We start from the raw sequence: 26330 nt of genomic DNA on the forward strand, positions 1-26330 counted from the left end.
AAATTTGACGGTGATTTTATTGAGAAGGCGGTAATCTATACAAGGTCTCAGAGAACAATCCTTCTTGGCCACAAAAAAGAACCCTGCTCCCAACGGTGACGACGACGGGCGAATATGCCCTTTCTCCAAGGACTCCTTTATGTAACTCTGCATAGCGGCGTGTTCTGGCACAGACAAAATGAACAGTCGGCCCTTCGGAAACTTACTACCAGGAATCAAATTAATTGCACAATCGCAATCCCTATGAGGAAGGTAGGGCACTGGATTTGGGCTCATCAAATACATCCCGGTAATCCGACAAGAACTCAGGGATTTCAGAAGGATGGGAAGACGAAATTGACAACAATGGGACATCACCATGTACCCCTTGACAACCCCAACTAGACACAGACATTGATTTCCAATCCAATACTGGATTATGGACCTGTAGCCATGGCAAACCCAAAACGACCACATCATGCAAATTATGCAACACCAAAAAGCGAATATCCTCCTGATGTGCAGGAGCCATGCACATGGTCAATTGAGTCCAGTACTGAGGCTTATTCTTGGCCAAAGGCGTAGCATCAATTCCTCTCAATGGAATAGGATACTGTAAAGGCTCCAAGAAAAAACCACAGCGCCTGGCAAACTCCAAGTCCATCAGATTCAGGGCAGCGCCTGAATCCACAAATGCTATAACAGAATAGGACGACAGAGAGCAAATCAGAGTAACAGACAAAAGAAATTTTGGCTGTACAGTACCAATGGTGGCAGACCTAGCGAACCGCTAGGGGTATGTGTCCACGTTCAGGATTGCATCAGGATTTGGTCAGGATTTTTCATCAGTATTTGTAAGCCAAAACCAGGACTGGAACAATTAGAGGAAAAGTATAACAGAAACATATGCACCACTTTTGCATTTATCACCCACTCCTGGTTTTGGCTTACAAATACTGATGAAAAATCCTGACCAAATCCTGATGCAATCCTGAACGTGGACACATACCCTTAGTGCGCTTTGGACAATCAGAGATAGCATGAGTGGAGTCACCACAGTAAAAACACAGCCCATTCTGACGTCTGTATTCTTGCCGTTCAGCTCTGGTCAAGGTCCTATCACATTGCATAGGCTCAGGCCTCTGCTCAGAAGATACCGCCAAATGGTGCACAGTTTTGCGCTCACGTAAGCGTCGATCGATCCGAATGGCCAAGGACATAGACTCATTCAGACCAGCAGGCGTGGGGAATCCTACCATAACATCCTTAAGGGCTTCAGAAAGACCCTTTCTGAAAATTGCCGCCAGGGCACACTCATTCCACTGAGTAAGCACAGACCACTTTCTAAACTTCTGACAATATACCTCCGCTTCATCCTGACCCTGACACAAAGCCAGCAAGATTTTCTCTGCCTGATCCACGGAATCTGGTTCATCATAAAGCAATCCAAGCGCCAGAAAAAACGCATCTACATTACGCAATGCAGGATCTCCTGGCGCCAGGGCGAATGCCCAGTCTTGAGGGTCGCCACGCAACAAAGAAATAATGATTCTCACTTGCTGAATAGGGTCACCAGAAGAGCGGGGTTTCAGAGCAAGAAACAGTCTACAATTATTTTTGAAATTCAGGAACTTAGATCTATCCCCAGAAAACAAATCAGGAATTGGAATTCTGGGTTCTAACATCGGATTCTGAACTACATAATCTTGAATGCCTTGTACCCTTGCAGTGAGTTGATCCACACAAGAGGACAGACCTTGAATGTCCATATCTACACCTGTGTCCTGAACCACCCAGAGATTTAGGGGAAAGGAAAAACAAAACACGCTGCAGAGGAAAAAAAAAATGGTCTCAGAACATCTCTTATCCCTCTATTGAGATGCATTAACACTTTACTGGCCAGCTGTACTGTTATGGTGACCTGGTGGTTAGGAGCACTAGGAATGACCTGATGAGCAAACTAGTAATACAGGACCAGCTCTGGGAAGTGGGAGCTCTGCTGACCGCAACCCCTAATCATATCACAAAAACTAGAAATAGCCGTGGAGCGTACCTGACTCTGCCTAGACGCCTCTTCACAGCCTAAGAGCTAACTACCCCTAAAGATAGAAAATAAAGCCTACCTTGCCTCAGAGAAATTCCCCAAAGAAAACAGGCAGCCCCCCACGAATATTAACTGTGAGTTAAGATGGAAGTCACAAACACAAGAATGAAATAGGTTTCAGCAAAGGAGGCCAGACTTAACTAAACAGACTGAGGATAGAAAAGGCAACTTTGCGGTCAGCACAAAAAACTATAAAAACCACGCAGAGTGTGCAAAAGAGACCCCCGCACCGACTCACGGTGCGGAGGTGCCACTCTGCATCCCAGAGCTTCCAGCTAGCTTGGCAAAATCATGATAGCAAGCTGGACAGAAAACAGAGATAAACAATTTAACTAGCAGGGACTTAGCTTTTGCTGGAGTAGACAGGTCATCTGCAAGATCCAAGAGAGAACTGAACCAGTACTAGAACATTGACAGCTGGCATCAAGTAACGATCTGAGTGGAGTTAAATAGAGCAGCCAGCCTAGAACTAAATGAGGTCAGCTGGAGAAGGAACCTCAGAACCAGCAGCTCCACTCACAGCCACCAGAGGGAGTCCATGGACAGAACTCGCCGAAGTACCATTCATGACCACAGGAGGGAGTTCGAGAACAGAATTCACAACACCTATCTGAGCAAAGCAAAGAGTGGTCATGCAGACAGCATAGCACACAAACAACTCCTCACTGGAGGTGCCGGTATTCTAGGGGCTTATTTCAGCCGGGCCCTGAATCCAAGCATACAAAACTCCTCACCGGAGGTGCCGGTATTCTAGGGGCTTATTTCTGCCAACCCTGACCGCATACAGACATGACCACCAAGTAGCAAAGCTCATAACATAGGTTGATACTAGCACATGGCCGTGCGGCCATGCGAACCTTATATAGCTGCAGCAGACCAGGACCTTCCTAGTGGTCCAATTGGAGCTGCTACAGGACCTGAGCGTGACCCCCGACCTCCAATGAGAGGTCCTCCCATGGGCATGCTCAGTGTGTGCAAAGCAGGACTTAGTCCCAGAAAAGCCTGCTCGCCGCTGACCAGTGCTAACTACAAAAGCAGAGCCTGGAAAGGCAGCAGTAACCCTTAGCACAGTATCAGGCTGAGCGAGACGCTGGGACCGACGTCTCCGCTGAGCAGGCTCCACTGCGGCTGATGCAGAATGGGACAAACTGCTGGACTGTGAGTGAAGTGGAGGCAGAGATGTTAGGGTGGATTGAGAAAGATGTTTTGTGCTAGGTGACACAAAAACAGCAGTCATGTCCACTTCCATAACAGCTGATGTCACTCACCCCGACAGTAGGGGGTAAACAAGTGGAGTTTCTGCGGCCAGAGACCTGAGTGAGAAGACTTGGTATGGTGATGGAGGAGGAAGAAGCAGCAGATGTTGTTGATGGAACGGTTGGTGGTTGGCATGTTGATTGCACATGTGCCGATTCATGCATGTAGTTGTCAAATTATTGCAATTTTTCCCTTTACTGAGTTTTTTTGCAAATTTGGCAGATAATGTGAGTTGGGTAATCCTTTGAGGTCTTAAAAAAGTCCCAGACTAGGCAACCCTTGCCGCCTCTCTGAACTGCACACTCGTGACCGGTGCTGGCCACAGCCAGAGTTGGGTCTGAGGATGCAGTTCTTGTTGTGGTTGCATCTTCGTCTTCCTCCTCCTCCACCTCCTCTGCTGAGCTACTCACCTGTATACCTCTGAGTTCACACCACTCCTCACCCTGAGAGTCACCTTCCTCCTCTTCCTTCCCTAACACCACAGTATAGTTCGTGTGCACCTCTAGTATCGTAGTCTCATCAGGATCATCTCCACCCCCAGTGGTTAATGTCTGGTGACGAGAGTCTGGATTCTGCTCGTACCCTGCTTCGTCCAGCCCCGTATCCAACATTAAAAAATTTGGAGCATTTGTGCAGATGCTTTACCCCTCTGGATTCTGTGAATCTTCAAAGCCGACCTCTGACACCCATGGAATAGAGTGTGTGAACAGCTTTGCAGAATGGCCCATCTGTGTTTCCCCTCAGTCAGTTAGGGGGTTTGGATTTTTGTGATGCAGGGGAAAACAAGGGTTATTGGGGTAATGCCTCTGAGGATTGTACGGTTTGTGACATTAAGGTGAAAGAAGAGGTGGAGAGGCCACTTGATGCAGCATTTGCCATCCACTGGAGCACATGCTCTTTCTGGCCCTCATCTACAAGTTGTACTGCTGTGTAGTTGCCAAAGAAATGGAGTGGAGGAGCCTGTGCTGTAACAGATATTGTCAGTGGTCTTTGGATAGGAAGAGAAGGTGTTTGTTCAGTTGAGCTTTTATTAACATTAACATGTAACACACGTACCAGTTGAACACCAAGCCTAATCCCCCTGTCAACATGACCTAGCTTTTTCACACTTATGTTCTATGTAGCCTTCCCTGTTTGTAATCGGCTGCTTCACAACATTAGGCCCACAACTGTCAGTCAGTTGTCATTAAATGAATAATCACTATTAATTTTCTTAGATAGTGTGCCTGAACAACACTGTTAATTAAACTAAAACTTTTAAAGAGGCAATCTGGCCTTCTCATTTGCCTTTGACACACAGTTCTATCACAAATTATTTGGATTATTTAATTGAGCCTCTTGCCTGCACCCCAATATTAGGCCTAACAATTTTTAAGTGGACATCTGGCCTTCTGATTTTTCTTTGAAACTTAGTTTTAGCACAAACGATTTGGATTAGTAAATTGGGCCTCTGGCTGCACCCTAATATTAGGACTAACAAATTTTAAGTGGAAATCTGGCCTTTTGATTTGTCAATGAAACACAGTTTTATCATAAACAAATTGGATCAGCTAATTGGGCCTCCTGGCTGCACCCCAATATTAGGCCTAATGATTTTTAAGTGGAAATCTGGCCTTCTGATTTTTCTCTGAAACAAAGTTTTATCACAAATGATTTGGATTGGCAAATTGGGCCTCTGGCTGCACCCCAATATTAGGACTAACAATTTTAAGTGGAAATCTGGCCTTCCGATTTGTCTCTGAAACATAGTTTTATCACAAACTAATTGGATTAGCAAATGGTTGCTACTGAAACTGCCACACAGTTTTTGCACAGTTAGATGATGGAAGATCGATTTCACACAGGGCAGGATCCAATCTAGCTAACTGACAAGTTCACTTGCAGCACTATCAGGAGTGGCTTCTCTGCACCATGACACTGAGAAAATGGCACCAGCAAAACACAATGTCCACTTTTTAGATGGCCAGGGACATGTGACTCCGGCAGCCAATCACAGAAGACCTTGTGTCATGACATTGTTGTGGATGGTTTCTGTGCACTGATTGGCTGCCAGAATCAACACACATAAAGTTAAGAGAAAAAAAAGAGCGCGCTGCTTCTCTAACCTCTCCACAGCCCATCCTTTCATCAAACACGTCTCCCCATCCCCCCACTCATCATACAGCACCACTATCCTAGCCAAAGTAATAACAAAAGCATTAGTGGAAACACGATGATTTACCAGAATGTGACCGAATTTTACAATGCTTGTGAAACCGAACATGAATCCGAATGTCCTATGCTCGTGCCGAATTTGAGATTGGCAAACGCTTTCTGAACAAGTTCACTCATCTCTAATCTCTGAGCCCAGGATGAGCCTATTATACAACTCAGTACTAAAGTGCTCTATTCCCTGGGGTTCATTCTATTGGAACCATCCAGGAGGTCTGGCGACTTATTAAGGGTTTGAAAGACGCTTCTTGGCTTGCCACGAATTGGCTCATTTTGCAAAGGGACAGCGTTTCCATCTGACTACAGCAGGATAATACACAGCCAGCTCAGAGACTATTCTTAGATGGTTCGGATGTCGTATTCTCTCTCTATAAAGCTTTGGGCCTGCGATCTCCCCTTCCATACCTCCTCTTTACCACTTCCTTTTCCCTATCATAATCTTGTATGATTTGTTGGATGATATGTAGTTGTGGCACCCCAGGAGTTTGGGTACCATAGTAGTGCTGCCTTCCTCTCGGGTAGGGTAGTGCTATGTCTGGAGACAAGTGAGATTCTCTTTGGTAGGTTATCACACACAACACCTTCCAATTCCACGCCAGGAGAGGGAGCTCAAAACCCTGTTTTAGGGCAGCTTCCCTGGATAAAGATCCTGGTTTGGAAGCGGAGTTAGTTCAGTTAGTACAGACAGTCTGTGTGCGAGGACAGAGAGGGATGGAGCAGAGTGGAGATACAGGACTCCAGGAGGGGACTAGGAAGGCCTCCAGAGAGTCAGAGCGCAGAAGCCAGCTACCAGGAGCCCGAGGCTTTTGTGGACTATAAGACACAGAGCAGAACCGGAGGGCATTGAATTACATGGACTTTGCCCATATTTACCTGTGGCACAGCAGCACCTTGGAGCCTGGAGTCACCGTGAGAGGACCCTAATAGGCACGGCTCTAGCTGCCTGCCATACAGGTACCTGTCCCTGGACAGGAGAATGAATAAGGACTTTGCTTAGGACTCTTAGTGGCAGCAGGGACCTCAGAGACAGTACGCGCATAGTGGAAGGCTCCTACCTGACTTGCCAAGGGGATTCCACTTGTCTCTGGACTACCCGGACTTCTAATTCACCTGTTTCCAGTGCCCTGTACTGTGGCCTGTCACCCACAAGTAAACCAGGTAAAGACTTACAACCTGTCTCCTCCATTTATTTACCGGCCTTACCATCTACGTCACACACCATTGGACCCCTGGGGATCCAGCTTCACCTGTGGGAAGTGTAACATCTGGGCTTCCGCAACTCCCCCAGGGAACCCCTCTAATGCAGCGTCGGTCCCCCTATTGACGGAACTCCACAGGTGGCTTCACGACAAACTTTGAACATTTAACCCCCCTTTAATGTTGATGCCCAGGGCCACGGACTGGGTCGCAGCCACCGTGACATCACACTTTGCGACCAGACCCGGTACCAAGTACCCCACAGCCTTGTGGGCACGTCATAGTAACAAGCTGAAATGATTGTTTTGCATAAAGGTATGATATGTAGTGTGGGGTAATCTGCACTGTGTGTTGTACTCTCACGCTATGTGTGGTAAATGTTATACTTTATTGTGCTTTGTTTCCTTGACAGGTAAAGTTATATTTCAATTATATTCCAATAGGAGGAAATAAGGTAGTTTTTTGCTGATTGGATATACAAATCCATTTGAGGAAGATAGCATTTTGTCAGTCAGCACCTTCTCCTCAATCAGTTGGCACCTGGTAAATGCCTGGATTTAAAACGTCTTTTTCTTATGACTCGGGTACTTTAAATAGCAATTCTCTCATAAAATGTCATTAACATTTGAACAGAACTTGTAGGTCATTCTGAAAATACTTAGCCAGCTCCAAATTAACTTAAATTTCCTAAGATTTCCTTCCAGCTCCATTAATGGACAGTTTATAACAGAATTTTGACTATTTCTGGATGGTTAGAGATGAGAGGGCAGACTCTAGCCATTACTTTAGTGTCAGATACAACAGCCGTTTTTACAAGTGTTAGTGTTGCTAAAGTGCCACTATTGGTTTTATTGTGCTAGCTGGATAAAAGCAAGGCTTATTTATTTGGGCGCTACACGTCTACATTAGTCATTTGCAATGATAAAATCGTAGCTGTAAGCAGTTGGCATTGCTTTGTATAATAGAGCTCTTTTCCTGTAATTCAAAGTCTCTTTTTTCTCTAATAGGAGCCTTTTTCGTATACTGTACAAATAAGTTTATTTAGAAAGTGTCTACATAGTAATTAGTCATGTAAGAGTAGAAAAAATACGGGAACTATATTTTATGTGGCATGAATGATTTATGTATGCCTTTGGCACCGGTGTTTTACCAGCATTGCCTTATTCAGTAATGTTTTTAAGTGTTTCTTGACAACACTCTTTGCAAGCAGTGGGACTATCACACCAGTCTAATCTTGCGTGTAGTGGTGTCGTTTTAACAGTATTTACGATACCATCTGTTTAGTAGTTGAAATGGCTGCCTTTAACTTCTATTTTCTTTGTGTTTCTTTCCAATATATCTCAATGTAATCTCACATGTACTTGCAGCGCCCCAGAGTCCTGGTCGTTGCAGTACTGTGGCTCCGCCACTAAGGGGAGCCATGGTGCGTTCGATGGCACTGAAGGAGTTCCTCCAATCAGGTATCACAGACACCAATATGTTTCACAGCTGGGCCTCCGGGGGGAGCTAAGGGTGCTATTCATTAGGCCACTCCCCACCATAGTGGGTAAACTGGGGGTCAGGCAGGAAGTTAGTAGAGAAAGCTGACTGGATTGAACGAAGCAACACCTAGTGAGAGAGGGTGTTGTGGAGGAAGAGACAGTAGGGTCTCTGCCAGGGGTGGGATCCTGGCAGAGGCTTGGCATTGAAAGAACGTAACGGGACCGTGCCTGCTCAGAATAGCGGCGGTGCCCTAAGAAAGGATTAGAAGCGAGATAGATTGTGCTGAGTGAGAAACGAGATCAAGCAGAAGGAGAATACCAGCAGGGGTTTTGTTGAAAGAGGCAGCTCCTTGCTGAGGCGCATTACCGGTGGCCGGAACGCCGAGGGAGTGGAATAATATACAGCTTTAAGCCATACTCCAAACAGCGGCAGGACAGTCAGTCTCAGGCGGGCTGTCTACCACATATCACCTATGAAGTCTTGGGGGGCAATTGCGGGAGAGGGGCGTCTCTAGGGTCCCGGAAGAACTCCAGGCCTACCTGACAAACGGGTGCCGTTCTTACTGTAACATCAGGAAGGGACGGAAGATTAGCAGAAGATCAGTTAATCGAGTTGTGAGGGAACTTAAGAAACAGACACAACAGTTGTGGGGTACTTTCCGTAAGCACAGCAGGGAAGGACTACAACACAAAGCGCTAAAAAGGAAGGCACTGATTTCCACCTGTGAGGAGAACTCTGGAAGTGCCATTGGACCGGCCGGACTTGCGCAGCCTGGTGGACCGGATTCTGGACTGAGGACCGAGAGATCTCCAGTAAAGAGGTAAAGAGACTGCAACCTGGTGTCCTCGTTATTTACCGCGACCTGCACCCCACAACTGCACCGCTATACCACCGTTAACAGTACCTATTTGCAACGGACGTCCCCCACTGACAGACAGGGCCACGGACCGGGTCTAGCCACCGTGACAACCCCAGGACTGAGATCCCAGAGGCCCGGCTCCGGGTACCCCTCGGCCCTGCGGCGGTGTGGGGGCGCTCCAAATCTTGGCGTCACGAACAGGATCTACTTAAGCCTGAAGAATCAGGTCATGTGTGCCTAGAGACTGTGATTTGTTGTGCATGAACTGTAGCTTTATTGAGAGACTGTGTGCTACCATTGACCAATAGAAGTTCCCGCCAAAAGCCGCCGCCATTGCTACTTTGGAGAAGAAGGAGGGCGTGCTATGGGAGGAGACTACCAGAATGGCGCGAGAAATGGATACCGCCCTCTGCGCTTCGGGCTGCAAGGAGATGACCTGCCCCAAAGCAGAAGACAACCTCCTGATTTGCAACGGCGGGAAGCAGGAGATGGAGAAGCCCGACCTCGGAGAAATGGCGGAGTCAGGTGCATGCACTGCCACCGACTATCAGGCAGCGATGATGAACAGCAAGTGCCTGAGCGAGGAAGATGCGACTCCGGCTTGCCCCTCTTCACCGGAGACGGACTTATGTCCCCTGCAGCCAGAGGACCTGAAACTCCTGGAACAGATAGCAGAGCTGAGTCCACCAACCCTGACCTTGGAGTCCGTGGAGGAGGAACCACAGCGTGCGGAGCAGCGTTCGGGGGCCGCATTGGAAGAGCTGCGGTCCGAGCAGCAGCCGACTCCAGCGTTCTTGTCAGCGGACCGGATCGACATCAGTGGAACCACATCAGGCATAGGTACGGAAGACGCCCCTGCTCCCCCTCACGAGCCCGCTTCCACGACCCACCTCCATCTCAGTAAAGGTCGACCCTTCTCGGCAGGGTTAATGGTGTTATCCCCTGGTGACCTGGGGAGGATGGTGCCACCGCTGTCGACTAGAGTGGGGGAGCCCGTGGATGTGAGTCTAGATGGAGTAGTTCTTCGGTGGGACAGCCCCTGGGTTGGAACAGATGGATCCCAGGAGAACGGGTCCACTCTTGCGGTGCTTACGTGGGAACAATATAGACAGTGCTTGATTCTACAGTGGAAAGGCCGGAAAGAGGCCGAGCCGATGGGTCCATCGAAAATACAACAATCCCCTCCAGCATGGGATGACAGAGACGCGATAAGGCGGGGCACTGTGTTGGCCTACCATGCAAGAAGGGGGTGGGGCCTCATACACGAGCCGGGATTGGATACTGACGTTTTTGTTGCGCACTGTAACGTGAGGGCTCCCTGCTGTGGCCGAAGTGGAGAACCATTGCAAAAGGGGGATCAGGTGACCTACAGCCGCCACCAGAACCCGCTCGGGTGGTATGCACGGAATGTTCGGCGGTGTATGTTTGGAGCCGCGACCCTTACCACCTCGGACCTGGTCCCAGGAGCACCCGACCTTGTCACCATCGCAACGGTGCGCCTGGTAGCGGCCACCGAGTTGGCCAGTCGAGTTCATCTGCACGTTCGAACCGCGGACACTGGCACTACAGTGGCCGGGGGGCAGGAGCCCAAGCCACCTGAACAAGAGTAAACCTCGGAAACCTGAAAATGTAAATAGTTACTGTTTGTTCTTCAAGTTGCTGCTAAACCCGTCCAGGGTAAACTTTAAAAAGGTGACCCCTTTGTTGACCCGGGGTCACTATTGTTGTTTTCTTGAAGTTTTGCACAAAGTTACACAAACTGCGAAATCATGGACTGTGCATGATTTGAACTTTCTTGTAAATAGTTTGCACCTTCTTAAAGGTGCTTCCTACTGGTTTTGTTTAAAGACATTTTGCGAAGATACCATTCCGGAGCCTTTGCATGGACTGGTAGGCTGAGAAGAAGAGCTACCTCAGAAAGACTTGATCTCCTCTTAAAGGGGAGGTTAGAATTGAACTTGAAAGTGATACTGTTTTAGAACAGTAATGTCAAGATAATGCTTTGAAGGAAATGTAACTGTTTTTCATGGAAAAGTTATGTGTGTTTAATTTGTTTAAAATGTGAAACCTAGATAATGTTCTTTGAAAAGAAAGATGCAGAAAGCCCGTAGGGGTAGATGTAGAGTTCCGTTTAACTGAAAGTAAAGAAGTAATAACGAAGGTGAGGATAGAAGGTAAACCCTGCGTCCCCATAGAAAGTTAGTTCGTTACTAAGGACAGAAAGTAGACCCGTAGGGGTTAGTGAGTGAGTCCTTATAGGAGCCAAGCAGAGTGGGCTCTATGCTCTCAAATTGAAAGGAATGTTATGTCTATACTATGTATAGTAGAGAAAGGCAGTAGGCCCTGGCTGAACGGGGCGGTCCTGTAAAAGAAAGGAGAGGCAGTAGGTCTGGTGCCATAGGGACAGGCGGTCCTGCAGGTTCAAAGTAGGAGAATGTGAAGTTACCTTGCCCTGTAATGTGATTATAGGAAGGCCTTTGGTAAACTAAGAGTGTATGTTTCCTAAAGGCAATGTTAATTTATTGTTCCAGCATTTGCACTTAGTAGAATACCCGGTTGGGTAATGAGAGTTAATTGTAGCCTGTTGCTATGATATTTGATTATGTTTTGTAACGTTAAAGTGTCCTCACCTCCCATAAAGGGAAGCCTGTTCAAGTATGCTTATTGTTTTGCACTCAACAAATTTGTATGTCTTTTTGCTAACCTGTATTGTTGTTTTCTTCCCAGTCCCGGAGTACTGTGTTTAACCAGGGGGGAGTGCAGCGCCCCAGAGTCCTGGTCGTTGCAGTACTGTGGCTCCGCCACTAAGGGGAGCCATGGTGCGTTCGATGGCACTGAAGGAGTTCCTCCAATCAGGTATCACAGACACCAATATGTTTCACAGCTGGGCCTCCGGGGGGAGCTAAGGGTGCTATTCATTAGGCCACTCCCCACCATAGTGGGTAAACTGGGGGTCAGGCAGGAAGTTAGTAGAGAAAGCTGACTGGATTGAACGAAGCAACACCTAGTGAGAGAGGGTGTTGTGGAGGAAGAGACAGTAGGGTCTCTGCCAGGGGTGGGATCCTGGCAGAGGCTTGGCATTGAAAGAACGTAACGGGACCGTGCCTGCTCAGAATAGCGGCGGTGCCCTAAGAAAGGATTAGAAGCGAGATAGATTGTGCTGAGTGAGAAACGAGATCAAGCAGAAGGAGAATACCAGCAGGGGTTTTGTTGAAAGAGGCAGCTCCTTGCTGAGGCGCATTACCGGTGGCCGGAACGCCGAGGGAGTGGAATAATATACAGCTTTAAGCCATACTCCAAACAGCGGCAGGACAGTCAGTCTCAGGCGGGCTGTCTACCACATATCACCTATGAAGTCTTGGGGGGCAATTGCGGGAGAGGGGCGTCTCTAGGGTCCCGGAAGAACTCCAGGCCTACCTGACAAACGGGTGCCGTTCTTACTGTAACATCAGGAAGGGACGGAAGATTAGCAGAAGATCAGTTAATCGAGTTGTGAGGGAACTTAAGAAACAGACACAACAGTTGTGGGGTACTTTCCGTAAGCACAGCAGGGAAGGACTACAACACAAAGCGCTAAAAAGGAAGGCACTGATTTCCACCTGTGAGGAGAACTCTGGAAGTGCCATTGGACCGGCCGGACTTGCGCAGCCTGGTGGACCGGATTCTGGACTGAGGACCGAGAGATCTCCAGTAAAGAGGTAAAGAGACTGCAACCTGGTGTCCTCGTTATTTACCGCGACCTGCACCCCACAACTGCACCGCTATACCACCGTTAACAGTACCTATTTGCAACGGACGTCCCCCACTGACAGACAGGGCCACGGACCGGGTCTAGCCACCGTGACAACCCCAGGACTGAGATCCCAGAGGCCCGGCTCCGGGTACCCCTCGGCCCTGCGGCGGTGTGGGGGCGCTCCATACTGTATACAATGTAATTGAAATGTCTCATCAGGAAAAAAAATGATACATGGAAGTGTTAATTATTATCAAATACTATGTAAAAATAATGAGTCCGAGGAATGGAAATGACAGCAGCAAATCAAATCAGAATGCAAATAATTTAAAATCTTTCTACTTTTTAAACTCTCGTGGCTGATCTACACGTAAAGCATTACAGTAGAAAGCATCTGGCAGTGCAGATGAGAAATGCCACAGAGCAACAGGCTGGAAAAATGAATGCACTGAAAGGGAGCAGCAGTGTAGTAATTTAAGAAGATTATAAACCAAAATTTATGTTAACCATATCGTAACTGTACGCATACTTTTCCTACATTTATTAGGACAGACACTTATACTGAGATTTGCAAAAGTGTTTTAACAGAAATTCAAACCTCAGATGAAATTCGTTTTCTGTAAAAACAAAAATACCATATACTAGATGTCAGCTGCACAGCAAGCAGCCTTGTAGGGCGATATTTCAATGGTTTACATCAATTGGTGAATTAGTAAACATTGATATATTTGGATGCAAGGGAAATGGTGACTAGGGTGCTGAAACATTTTACAATTGGCCCCTAAAATCCCAAAGCTATCAAAACTATGGCTGAGGGTATGATTGCTGTGTATGGAGGTGGACTGTAGCTGTCACATTCCTTTCCATGAAGACACCAACCGTGTTATTGTGGGACCGTAGGAACAGTTAAATGTAATGTTTGGGACTAGCACAGAGTGAGAAGGGAGGGTAAAAGGGAAAGTGAGAAGATTTTTGTCAGAGAGACAGATAGGGCCTGAGTGTGTAGTGCATTGACCACAATGTCCAAGGTGAGCAGTGCTAAATTCTGGTTGAACTCTGTCCTAAATCTTTGTCAAAGATTCCTCATCCAATTAACCAATGTGCTACTTGTTAGAATCTGTTTTGTTTTGACCATAAGCCATCTTGTTGTGGTTTTCTGGCTGCTGGTCTTTTTCCCCTGGTGCTGGGTTGTCTTGGTCAGGTGATTGTATCACCCTTTACTACCCAGCACCTGCCTCCCATTCCTTGCTGGACAACAGTGTTAATCCGATAGAGTTCTGGCTAGGTGCTTAGACAGCTTTCTGTGTTTGATATTTTGCAGTTCTGGGATCTCTGGTTCTGCTATCTTTTGTTTCTGTTTTCAGTTTGTTTCTGCAGCCTTCTCTGTGTTTCCTATTAGGAGGTGACCTGTTTTTTGTACCCAGTCCTTAGATCTTTTAGGGACCTCCTTCCCCTTATCTACAGGTCTTCGCTGAGTTTAGACTAGGATCGCCGGTGGGTCTATTCGCAAGGAATGGGTCGCCCACTCCATCGTAGGGTTTCAGCCTAGTCTTAGTGCAGGGTCAGCTTTCCCCATCTCTCCTAGTTCTGTGCTGCAGTTTCGTAACACTACTCTGCACTGTTGAGAGGCAAGAGTTTGAAACAGCTGCCTGCTAATGCAGGTGTATTTTTTTTGGAAAAGACTCTGGTTTGGCTGAATACCCAAAGAGATGTGTTAAGGTCTACATTAACGTATATACAGTTAGGTCCATATATATTTGGACAGAGACAACATTTTTCTAATTTTGGTTACAGACATTACCACAATGAATTTTAAACAAAACAATTCAGATGCAGTTGAAGTTCAGACTTTCAGCTTTCATTTGAGGGTATCCACATTAAAATTGGATGAAGAGTTTAGGAGTTTCAACTCCTTAACATGTGCCACCCTGTTTTTAAAGGGACCAAAAGTAATTGGACAGATTCAATAATTTTAAATAAAATGTTCATTTCTAGTACTTGGTTGAAAACCCTCTGTTGGCAATGACTGCCTGAAGTCTTGAACTCATGGACATCACCAGACGCTGTGTTTCCTCCTTTTTGATGCTCTGCCAGGCCTTCACTGTGGTGGTTTTCAGTTGCTGTTTGTTTGTGGGCTTTTCTGTCTGAAGTTTAGTCTTTAACAAGTGAAATGCATGCTCAATTGGGTTGAGATCAGGTGACTGACTTGGCCATTCAAGAATATTCCACTTCTTTGATTTAATAAACTCCTGGGTTGCTTTGGCTTTATGTTTTGGGTCATTGTCCATCTGTAGTATGAAACGACGACCAATCAGTTTGGCTGCATTTGGCTGGATCTGAGCACACAGTATGTCTCGGAATACCTCAGAATTCATTCGGCTGCTTCTGTCCTGTGTCACATCATCAATAAACACTAGTGACCCAGTGCCACTGGCAGCCATGCATGCCCAAGCCATCACACTGCCTCCGCCGTGTTTTACAGATGATGTGGTATGCTTTGGGTCATGAGCTGTACCACGCCTTTGCCATGCTTTTCTCTTTCCATCATTCTGGTAGAGGTTGATCTTGGTTTCATCTGTCCAAAGAATGTTCTTCCAGAACTGTGCTGGCTTTTTTAGATGTTTTTTTAGCAAAGTTCAGTCTAGCCTTTTTATTCTTGATGCTTATGAGTGGCTTGCACCGTGCAGTGAACCCTCTGTATTTACTTTCATGCAGTCTTCTCTTTATGGTAGATTTGGATATTGATACGCCTACCTCCTGGAGGGTGTTGTTCACTTGGTTGGCTGTTGTGAATGGATTTCTCCTCACCATGGAGATTATTCTGCGATCATCCACCACTGTTGTCTTCCGTGGGCGCCCAGGTCTTTTTGCATTGATGAGTTCACCAGTGCTTTCTTTCTTTCTCAGGATGTACCAAACTGTAGATTTTGCCACTCCTAATATTGTAGCAATTTCTCGGATGGTTTTTTTCTGTTTTCGCAGCTTAAGGATGGCTTGATTCACCTGCAAGGAGAGCTCCTTTGACCGCATGTTTACTTCACAGCAAAACCTTCCAAATGTAAACACCACACCTCAAATCAACTCCAGGCCCTTTATCTGCTTAATTGAGAATGACATAACGAAGGGATTGCCCACACCTGCCCATGAAATAGCCTTGGAGTCAATTGTCCAATTACTTTTGGTCCCTTTAAAAACAGGGTGGCACATGTTAAGGAGTTGAAACTCCTAAACCCTTCATCCGATTTTAATGTGGATACCCTCAAATGAAAGCTGAAAGTCTGAACTTCAACTGCATCTGAATTGTTTTGTTTAAAATTCATTGTGGTAATGTCTGTAACCAAAATTAGAAAAATGTTGTCTCTGTCCAAATATATATGGAACTAACTGTAGATTGGTTATCTCTAACAGGTGGTAGTGCAGATTTACATAGCCCATATCTATGAGCACGCGAATATAAAGGACCTTACTAATCTAAAAGACTTTATGCCTAATTTAAACTGTTCCTAAATAGGGATTATGAAAACTGTTAAAAGTACTCTGACCAAAAAATATATTTGCTGGAAAGGAAAAGAAAAAGTAATTCTTCGTTCAGTTAGTGAAGTAGGCTATATGGCTGCACGCTACTAGCAAATGACACCCTAGCGGTCAACCACAAGCATCAGACTAATTCTACAATTGTAAATCCTACAAAGAACCTGGAGTAAATATAAACCCAAAAACATAATTCACTAAAACATAATTTTTATTATATATATAACATACACAGAGAAAATATACATAGACAAGGTGCTCATAGCGTACACGTACAAAGGACTAGGACTACTGCAAGTTACACCATGGGGATAACAACAGGCAAAAACACCGTTCAGTATAAAACGAAATCCGGTTCAGATGACCACATCTGAAGGTGTATGCATCTACCATGTAACCCCTTATGCCTACATAGGCTAAGTAAAGGAGCAGATACACCTAAATCTGTCTTACCCATCTACATTGGTGCCAGTGTCAGTCCAGCTGCCCCTAATTCTACAATTGCTCTATGAAGAATTTAAAAGGAATAAATAATTTGACATATTGATTAAGTTCCCGTAGGTTATACAGACATTATAATCTAATATAAATTATTAATAAATGAAATGAATAATTAATTATTAGAATATAATTATAATTATTTAATATAGATTTTAGACATAAAAAATATATACAATCACTATCCATGAGAAAATACATACTGAAATATTCCACTTTTCATATTAACTATAAAAAATATAACAGATTTCAGCTAACGTGCTTATTAAATTATTTAATGGACTCGCAATTATAAGGCCGCTGTTGTCATGAGAGAAGCAATCCCTTCCCTCCACACCCCCATAGACTTAGCAGTGACTCACACCGGCTACACTAGCAATGAAAAAAAATAATGTATTCCACACTATTTTTCTTTTCATTTAACTGGCATCATAGCGATATATGGATTAAACAATCTTAGTTGTCAGCCCAGGCAAAATTGAGCTATCAGAGCTGCTATTGCGATCAATATTTGCAAAGAAGAAGTAGCTTAGCACTGCACAAAAAGAGGAATACCCCACAGAAGCCATAGACAAGGAATAAAAAGGGTAGAAATGGAGTAGGATGCCTACATAACAACTGCATTATTCTATCTCTGCCCGTCAGTTGCACAGTGCTCAAAATTACAAAAGTGTGACCTCCAAACCATATATAAGTAAAAGAAAATAAAGATTTTTTTCACAAGATTTTTGTCAATCAGTATGAAATACAAATCCATTGTGTATAATTTTTCTTCCTTATTGCTTTTTCTTTCACCGTGCTCTGAACATCATCAGAAAAGAGGCCAAGATTATATCTTGATTATTATACATGGTAAATATGGCTTACAGAACGAATCTGTGCACTTTGAAGAAAATGTGATGTACAGTATCTGTCTCTTACAGTTTATTCATTGATATACTCTGAGGGCTGCAAAAAAAAAGGCACTTAAAGAAACATTCCCATTAAAATCCTCTTAATATATTAATATAATTGATCTAATATATATTTTATATAATAATGTACAGTATAGTAATATATATCTTAATATAATTTTATTCTCTTAATATATTGCAGTCATTGTATTATATAGCACTGAGTACTTACAATTGCTCATTTTGCCTTTCTACCCATTTATTTCTTCTCTTTTCCATTAGGTCTATGACATCACATGATTAAAAACTGACGAGCTGAATTACTGTAAGCTCTATGTAGAAAGAAGAAGTCTTTAATCCCTGCATGAGTCATCACTGCAAAAGTCCCTGGCAGGGGGAAGGAGTGGAGCAGCTGGGTCATGAGTTTATGCAGGGAAAAGAGATCTTTTGATTATACACAGATCAGAGAAAAGAATTAATTAGTAAAATGAACAATTGTAAGTACACAGTGTTGTATAATATGATTGCAATATATTAAAATGATAAAAACTTTGATTAGAGTGCTTCTTTAAGTGATAAATAAAATTCAGAAAGATCTAAAGATGCTACAGAGAGTGAGTCCAGAAAGAATGCCAAGTACTAATTCAGGATTATACCCTTTATGCAGTGGCATACACAGGGAAATAACAGTGTATGAGCCCCTTACAGTCCAATAGTGCTGTCTATACTTTCAGCTGCTTGCTGCTTTGGAGGGAGAAGTGCCCCCTTACCTCTTGAGCCCCTGTACGGCTGCACAAGTTGCACCAATGATGTGTCCAACCCTTGCCTTTAGGACAGTTATGCAAATATATGCTAAATATACTGGCATGTGTATTGCACATAACTATTACGTGAACAGTTCAGTTACTCCCATTAGTGAAAACTACTGAGAAATATTCTGCTGTTTGGCAAATATGATCTACAAAAGAAAACAGCATACACATAGTTATGGGCCTGCTCCATTCATGAAGGAAGCAACTCCTCCTGCCTCTGAAATTGATTTATCAGCTTCTTTATACAGTATGCAGATACACAGCTGCCAGCACATCTGGGACCCACACCTATCCCTAAAACCGAGGCTCACCAACCCGATTCTGACTGATGTGCATTTAGGCAAAATATGAATGGAGATATTGGCATTAATGTGTGCTTGGCTTTTTCCGTAAGTCCTAAGGAAATGAATGGAGTAGGCTGAGCAACTAATAGGACTAGTGATAAGCGAATATACTCGTTGCTCGGGTTTTCCCAAGCACGCTCTGGTGATCTCCGAGTATTTGTGACTGCTCGGAGATTTAGTTTTTGTTGACTCATGACTGACTCATCACTGCATGATTTACAGCTGTTTGCTAGCCTGAATACATGTGGGAGTTGCCTGGTTGCTAGGGAATCCCCACATGTAATCAAGCTGTCTAATAGCCCCAAATCATTCAGCTGCGGCGATGAAAACTAAATCTCCCAGCAGTCACAAATACTCAGAGACCACCAGAGCATGCTTGGGAAAACCCGAGCAATGAGTATACTCGCTCATCACTAAATAGGACCCCTTAACTCTTAAAGAAAGAGGTGCACCTGTTTTGCCTCCTCTTAATTCATTCCCCGCTGTAACAGGCGGGATGGGTTTGAATGACCTCTATTTTGCAGATAAGAGTAGGTCCTAAAATTAGGGCCCACAGCTATCAGCCATTTATGGCATATCCACACGGTTTAATTCTAAGTAGAGTAGAAGGGTGCATTTAGGGAAGAATATCTCAGTACATACAGAGTCTGATGGGGCTGTTGCAGGGGTTGAATACGGTTTTTTAGTTTGTCTGTGATTATTTTCTTCACCTGGTTAGCAGATCATGCTCTTTGGGCACCCCAAACAGCACACTTCTGGGATCGTATGTCTTAAATGTCAATGTCAGAGATTGACAGCACTATTTAAGGGGTTGATAGTAGCAATCAGAGCATATAACACAGCAAGCTACTGCAAGCTGTGTTGCAACCTCAGTTTCTGAGCCTGCTTCATACACCTGCACCGGACATGTGATGTATATGTAATGTGGATGAGGGGATGAGGTGGATCAACATGTTAGGGCATGTTAGGTTAGGCTATGGGTTGAACTAGATGGACTTACAGTCTTCCTTCAACCTTAATAACTATGTAACTATGTAACTATGTAAAAGTAGAGATTAGCAAATTACTATGATGCCAATCAAATTTGTGTTGAATTATTAGGAACTCACGAAACCCAGATAAACAGTTTGCCATTCACCCTGCGTGAATTGCCAAAAATGTCCATTGCCTTTTTACACATTGCACAAGACTTCATTAGCTAGAAAAGGATCACATGACCTGAGGTGGGCTTTCCATTAATGCACTGCAGCCATCGTATCACATGGTATAGCACATGAGGGGCTATGAAAGCAAAAGACAGCAATGCAGCAGCCATTTTGTGGTGAATCTGGATAGTGACAGAACACAGCTCACAGCTTTGCCAACGAGATAGAAGGGAAAGAGAATAATGTCATACATGTTTTTCAGGGCTACTGGAGCATTTAGGGTACTTTCAATTTGCCAAAAATGAAATTTGCTGGAAAATTCATTGAATCTGGCAAATTCAAATTTCAAAAGATTTGCTCATCTCTAGTTTAAAGGGTAGATAGACCACTACTTTGAGGGCTTTATGGTATTTCATCAATATCAGATGTTAAAGGGTCCGCCACCTCACCGATCAGTTGCTATCACCCTCACCAGCACCAAAAGCTAAAAGGTACAAAGCTAAACAGCAGAGCTCTGAACGTTGTATAGTGGCCACTGTCATACTGCAACTGAGTTCCTATTCAACTATAGGTCATTAATATCAAGGAAGAGGAAAAACCATTTAATGTCTGATTATTTATGCTAATGACATAAAAACTGAGAGAACACTCTTAAAAGGAAAAAGCTGAAATTATTTATTTTCAGCATATACATTATCAATTCTAAGCCATCCATCTTCACCAACTAAAGGACCATAGTGAAATCAATTCAGATACTGCAAATGTATATTTGTATTAATATTGCACTTATTTACAGGTTTAGCTTAGCATAGTATACCTGTATCATTTTTTAAATTATATTTTGCATTGGGGTCAGACCACTTTATAAAAATATATACTTTAATACTGTAGAGTGCATTATTGCAATTATTCACCATTCTTTGCACATTAGTAGCTATTCTTGAATGTTTTGGTTTAGAGCTCATCTGTCTGTTGAATAGATACTGATAGATTTTGTGAATGGAATATAAAATTTCATGTATATATTTCACACTGCAATTATAGTTTTAGAAAAGCAAATACTCTTACTATCAGTCACGGGTTTGGGTTGTGAACTCTTCAGTCTCAGAGAAGGTCTAAATCTGGTTCTGTCATTGAAGCTCCAGCTTTTTTGTACTTTTGTAGGACTTGCTTCAGAGGCCATATCAGTGCTCGGGGAACGTCGATCTCCAACGGATGTTTGTCTGCCTTTTATACTTTGACCTCTTGGGCTTGCCATACGTACTCTCTCCTTGAAGCTTAATTTCTGGCTGTGAAAAAGAGATTATAGTTATTAAAATTTGAGGGCAGATCCATCAAACACTTTCTTAAGTGGGCAATAAATAGTTAAGGTTTGCTTATATATAATTTTTTTTTAAGAATGTATGACCAGATGGGCTTAATTTATCTATAACTCAATAAAACTCAATAAAAGAAAGAAAAAATGTAATGAGAAAAAACTTTAGTCCAAACAGAAAGCTTAGATAGATACATTATAATGAAAGCAATTGAAAAACAGATTCCATTGTGGCTCACAATGTAGAAAAAAGAAGATTAGTTATCAAAGGTATTACAAGTAAACATGCAAGTTAGTCCAGCAAGCAAATTGTCCATTTACTGAAAACATGTCCTCATGCATGTGCACGACTTTACTATGCAGACAGTGAATATAATTTACATGTCATATTTGCTATCTGATGGCTATACAGATATATATATATATATATATATATATATATATATATATATATATATATATTCTTCCCAAATATACAATGCGTTTCTTGCAGGAAATTATGTTACTTATCAAAGTTTGCAAGGGTATGCTTAACTATTGGAAACCAATAATTACCGGTAAATGATTTTCTTGTGTGGTATGACATTTTCTGTTAATGAGGTTTGCCAGGATTTTACATTGATGGCCTTTACTTTGAATAGGTAATCCAAGTAAAATTGGTGGGGTCCAACCATCAGGATCCCAATAAACCTGCAAAGCACAAAGGCAGGAAGAGCACATGTTGGAACAACGTGGCCCTTCTTAAAAGCGTTGTTCCAACTTTTCTTCTTACACTCAATTTGACCATGGTGGTTTAAGAAAAATATACTACTAATACTCACCTCCCAGGATGTCTTCTACAACTAGTAATACACACCTCCCAGACTGTCTACTATTATTACTCATACTCACCTCCCAGACTCCCGCTCCTCCACATTTGCTACTGGATCCATCAATGGACTGCTGACATCAGTATCTGTTGCGACACCTTGCATGACCATTGCAACCAATCAGCAAATACTGATCACAGTCACAAAACAATTGACTTCATTCTCAGGTGCTGTAAAGAAGTGACTCTGGCATTTAAGACTTTGCTGTGTCGGGTACTGAAGAGACGTGGTGAAATTCGTTGCTGCAGTTCAGCAGTTGCTGCTGATCACTGAAGTTTCCAAGAGTAAGAACCTTTCTCCAATCCAACACTCATGGACAATCATAAAGACAGGCTATCAAGGTAAATATTCCAGAAGAAAAGGAAACTTTAAAGAGCAGTACCACCCAGATAGTGAACACTGCATGGAAGAAGGTTAGTATTTCAACATCATTCAAATCACTTTGAAATGCAAGTGAAAATTGTACATCCATGCACTGGCTATTATATTAAGGTCTTGTGCAAATGCCATATTATCAGCCTGATTGCGATTCGACAAAACATTGGATTGTCTATAGGGTGTGCACATGTCCGAATTCTTTCCTCGCGCAAAGTATATTCTGCATGTCCGAGTTTGATCTGATATTGGGTTCACACTTGGCCATGCAAGTCAATGACTGCATGGAAATCATTGGACTGCAATTGGAAGAAATTTTGTTCTCCATCTTCTCAAAATATGTTTTCTCATCCGAGAGAATCGGATCACACAATGATCAGAATCTGATCAAACTCTGATCAGATTGTCATTTACATAAATTGGGAAAATAAGTATTTGATATACTGACAATTTTGCAGGTTTTCCCACCTACAAAAAATGGAGAGGTCTGTAAGTTTTATCGTAGGTACACGTAGGTACAACATACCTTCACCAATGAAAACAACTTTTTGATATCAACTCCATTCGCCATGTTTCGAGGAACAAGAAGGATAAGCACAACATAGAACACTGTTCCAACCGTTACGCATTGTAGAGGAAACATAATACTTTGGGGGTGCTTTTCTGCAAAGGGGACAGGACAACTGCACGATATTGAAGAGAGGATGGATGGGGGCATGTATTACAAGATGTTGTCCAACATACTCCTTCCCTTAGTAAGAGCATTGAAGATGGGTCTTGGCTGGGTCTTCCAGCATGACAATGACAGAAAACACACAGCCAGGGCTGCTAAGGAGTGGCTCCATAAGAAGCATGTCAAGATCCTGGAGTGGCCTAGCCAGCCTCCAGACCTGGACCCAATAGAAAATCTTTGGAGGGAGCTGAAACTCAATGTTTCCCAGTGAAAACCCGCTCTTCCTGTGCCTGACACTCATGGGATTAGGTTATTATACCTAACCGACTCTTGATATTGCTAAGGGTTGGTCTTTTAGATTGGCATCTCCAGCATGCATTAACTTGATTTAAACTTTGCAGTGCACTGGCATTACTGCACTTGTACCATTATTGATAGAGCTGTTTTGGCTAGTAGGTAACTTGGGCAGATGCCCTAATTCAAAGGGGTTATTCCTAACTGATATTTTATGTCCAATAATCTGTGTGCATCATTACGTCTTGTAACTGACTATTGGGCCAAACGGTTACCAGTGCAGGTGCCCTGATTATTTTTTTGCTCCTCCTTTACAGTGTATTGCCCTTTCTTTGTAATGTATATCTATATTTATATTTTTTATTATTGGGCATCCTGTGATTACAGCTTGGAGATTTTGCAGCAAATAGGGCAAATATTTATTTATTTATCTACTTTAGGTATTTGCATACATTTTTCAGGCAGTTTGCATGTACATTGACTGTTACTGTGGTCATGCCACTGATATGCTGTTCATATAGTTGTCCAATCTAAGGGTATTTGTCTAGTCATACTTATATATCCTTCGAGACTTGTTCAGGTTATAGCTCTATTGTGGGCTTGGTTTATATGGTGTTCATGTGAACCCTTTTTAAATGTTTTTAAATGTATGTGTCCTGTGAGTTTAACCTTAATAAAAGTTGTTATATTTTTTTGTTAAATCTGTGTCCATGGTGATCCCCGTTTTGTGGTCTATTCTTTTCTTTTTTGGTTTAGTACTATGTTCATGTGGTGCAGAGTGCTCCTCACTTCTTGGACTCTCTGAAACAGGTCTTTTTGGGACCTCGTGTCACCCATGATACGGCGCTCCAACTGCTGGCATTAATACAGGGCACATCCATGGTCGGCCAATTCGCCATCCATTTCCAGACTTTGGCTTCAGAGCTGGAGTGGCCAGATAAAGTCCTTATCCCGGTGTTCTGGAGGGGACTGACTGACCATGTGAAGGATGCCTTGGCTACCAGGGAGATTCCCGCCACACCGGAGGAGCTTATAACTATATCCACCCGAATTGACCTTTGTTTTAACGAGCAAAGGTTGGAGCGGACCCAGTGTAGGCAGAGGTTTCGGTTGGCTCCTACCTTCGCCAGTCCTCTGGAATCTCCTGTTCAGGCGTCCAACTCCCATGAGGCAATGGAGGTTTCTCGAGTGGGACCTAAGTCCTGGGCAGCTCGAGTACCCGTGGTCTGCAATGTCTGCCAGAAGTTAGGACATTATGCCAATAAATGTCCCCAGCGGTCGGGAAAACGATCGTTTCTAGTAACCGTAGGAGGTGGTTCACTAGACACAGTGACGTTTTCCTCTAAACTGGCCTTTTAAGGGGACAATTACCATTGGCCCATCCACTCTTATGGTAGAGCTTCGTGTGGACTCTGGGGCGGAGGGCAATTTTATGTCTTCTGCCTTCGCCTAACATCACGCAATACCCCTGGTGATGCTTGCCAAACCAGTAACTGTACGAGTGGTGAATAGGTCGACACTGCCCTCACAGATTACTCACTAGACCATCCCATTTACTCTATCTATGTCCCCATCTCATCAGGAGATTATATCCTTACTTGTCATTCCTGAGGGAATTGAGGAGGTCCTGTTAGGGATACCTTGGCTACGGTATCACTCCCCTCATATAGAGTGGTCCACAGATAGAATTTGGGGTTGGAGTAAATCTTGTGAGGGTAGATGTCAGAGGGAATGCGTTCATGTTGCTACTACAGAGGTACCCGCAGATCTCTCCTCTCCCCCCAAGCATTATTGGTCCTTTGCGGACGTGTTCTCCAAGAGGGCTGCAGAGACCCTTCCGCCTCACCGCTCCTATGACTGTCCTATTGACCTCTTGCCTGGTGCTGAGCCTCCCCAAGGTCAAGTCTACCCTTTATCTCTCCCGGGGATGGAGGCAATGTCTCAGTACATCCAGGAGAATCTGTAAAAAGGATTCATTAGGAAGTCAGTGTCACCTGCAGGGGCTGGGTTCTTCTTTGTGCAGAAGAAGAGTGGAGAACTACGTCCATGCATAGACTACAGGGGTCTTAATGCCATCACCGTTAAGAATAAGTACCCACTGCCCCTGATATCTGAGCCCTTTGATAGGCTTCAGGGAGCAAGGGTATTTACTAAATTAGATCTGCGGGGTGCTTACAACCTGATTCGCATCCGTGAGGGGGACAAATGGAACACGGCTTTTAACACCAGGGATGGGCACTGTGAATACCTAGTGATGCCATTTGGGCTCTGCAATGCGCCAGCCATTTTCCAAGACTTTGTAAATGATATCTTCCGGGATATGCTCTCCACCTACAGTACAGACCAAAAGTTTGGACACACCTTCTCATTTAACGATTTTTCTGTATTTTCATGACTATTAAAATGGTACATTCAAACTGAAGGCATCAAAACTATGAATTAACACATGTGGAATTATATACTTAACAAAAAAGTGTGAAACAACTGAAAATATGTCTTATATTCTAGGTTCTTCAAAGTAGCCACCTTTTGCTTTGATGACTGCTTTGCACACTCTTGGCATTCTCTTGATGAGCTTCAAGAGGTAGTCACCGGGAATGGTCTTCCAATAATCTTGAAAGAGTTCCCAGAGATGCTTAGCACTTGTTGGCCCTTTTGCCTTCACTCTGCGGTCCAGCTCACCCCAAACCATCTCGATTGGGTTCAGGTCTGGTGACTGTGGCGAAGCACCCCATCACTCTCCTTGTTGGTCAAATAGC

At 43.9% G+C, this 26330-nt stretch overlaps 1 protein-coding gene across 3 annotated transcripts in view; it reads right to left on the reverse strand.

The window, feature by feature from the left end:
• Positions 1-26330, reverse strand: part of KCNQ5 (potassium voltage-gated channel subfamily Q member 5) — a 1116095-nt gene that overhangs the window by 79134 nt on the left and 1010631 nt on the right. For 2 of the 3 annotated variants that reach the window (XM_077289901.1, XM_077289902.1), the window contains one exon: positions 21114-21334. In XM_077289901.1, the coding sequence (XP_077146016.1) occupies positions 21114-21334 (221 nt within the window). Of the gene's footprint in view, positions 1-21113; positions 21335-21915; positions 22051-26330 lie in introns of all 3 variants that reach the window. The other variant, XM_077289900.1, reaches the window with a different exon arrangement.

The sequence above is a fragment of the Ranitomeya variabilis genome, chromosome 2 (genome assembly GCF_051348905.1).
Source record: "Ranitomeya variabilis isolate aRanVar5 chromosome 2, aRanVar5.hap1, whole genome shotgun sequence".
Taxonomy (NCBI): Eukaryota; Metazoa; Chordata; class Amphibia; order Anura; family Dendrobatidae; genus Ranitomeya; species Ranitomeya variabilis.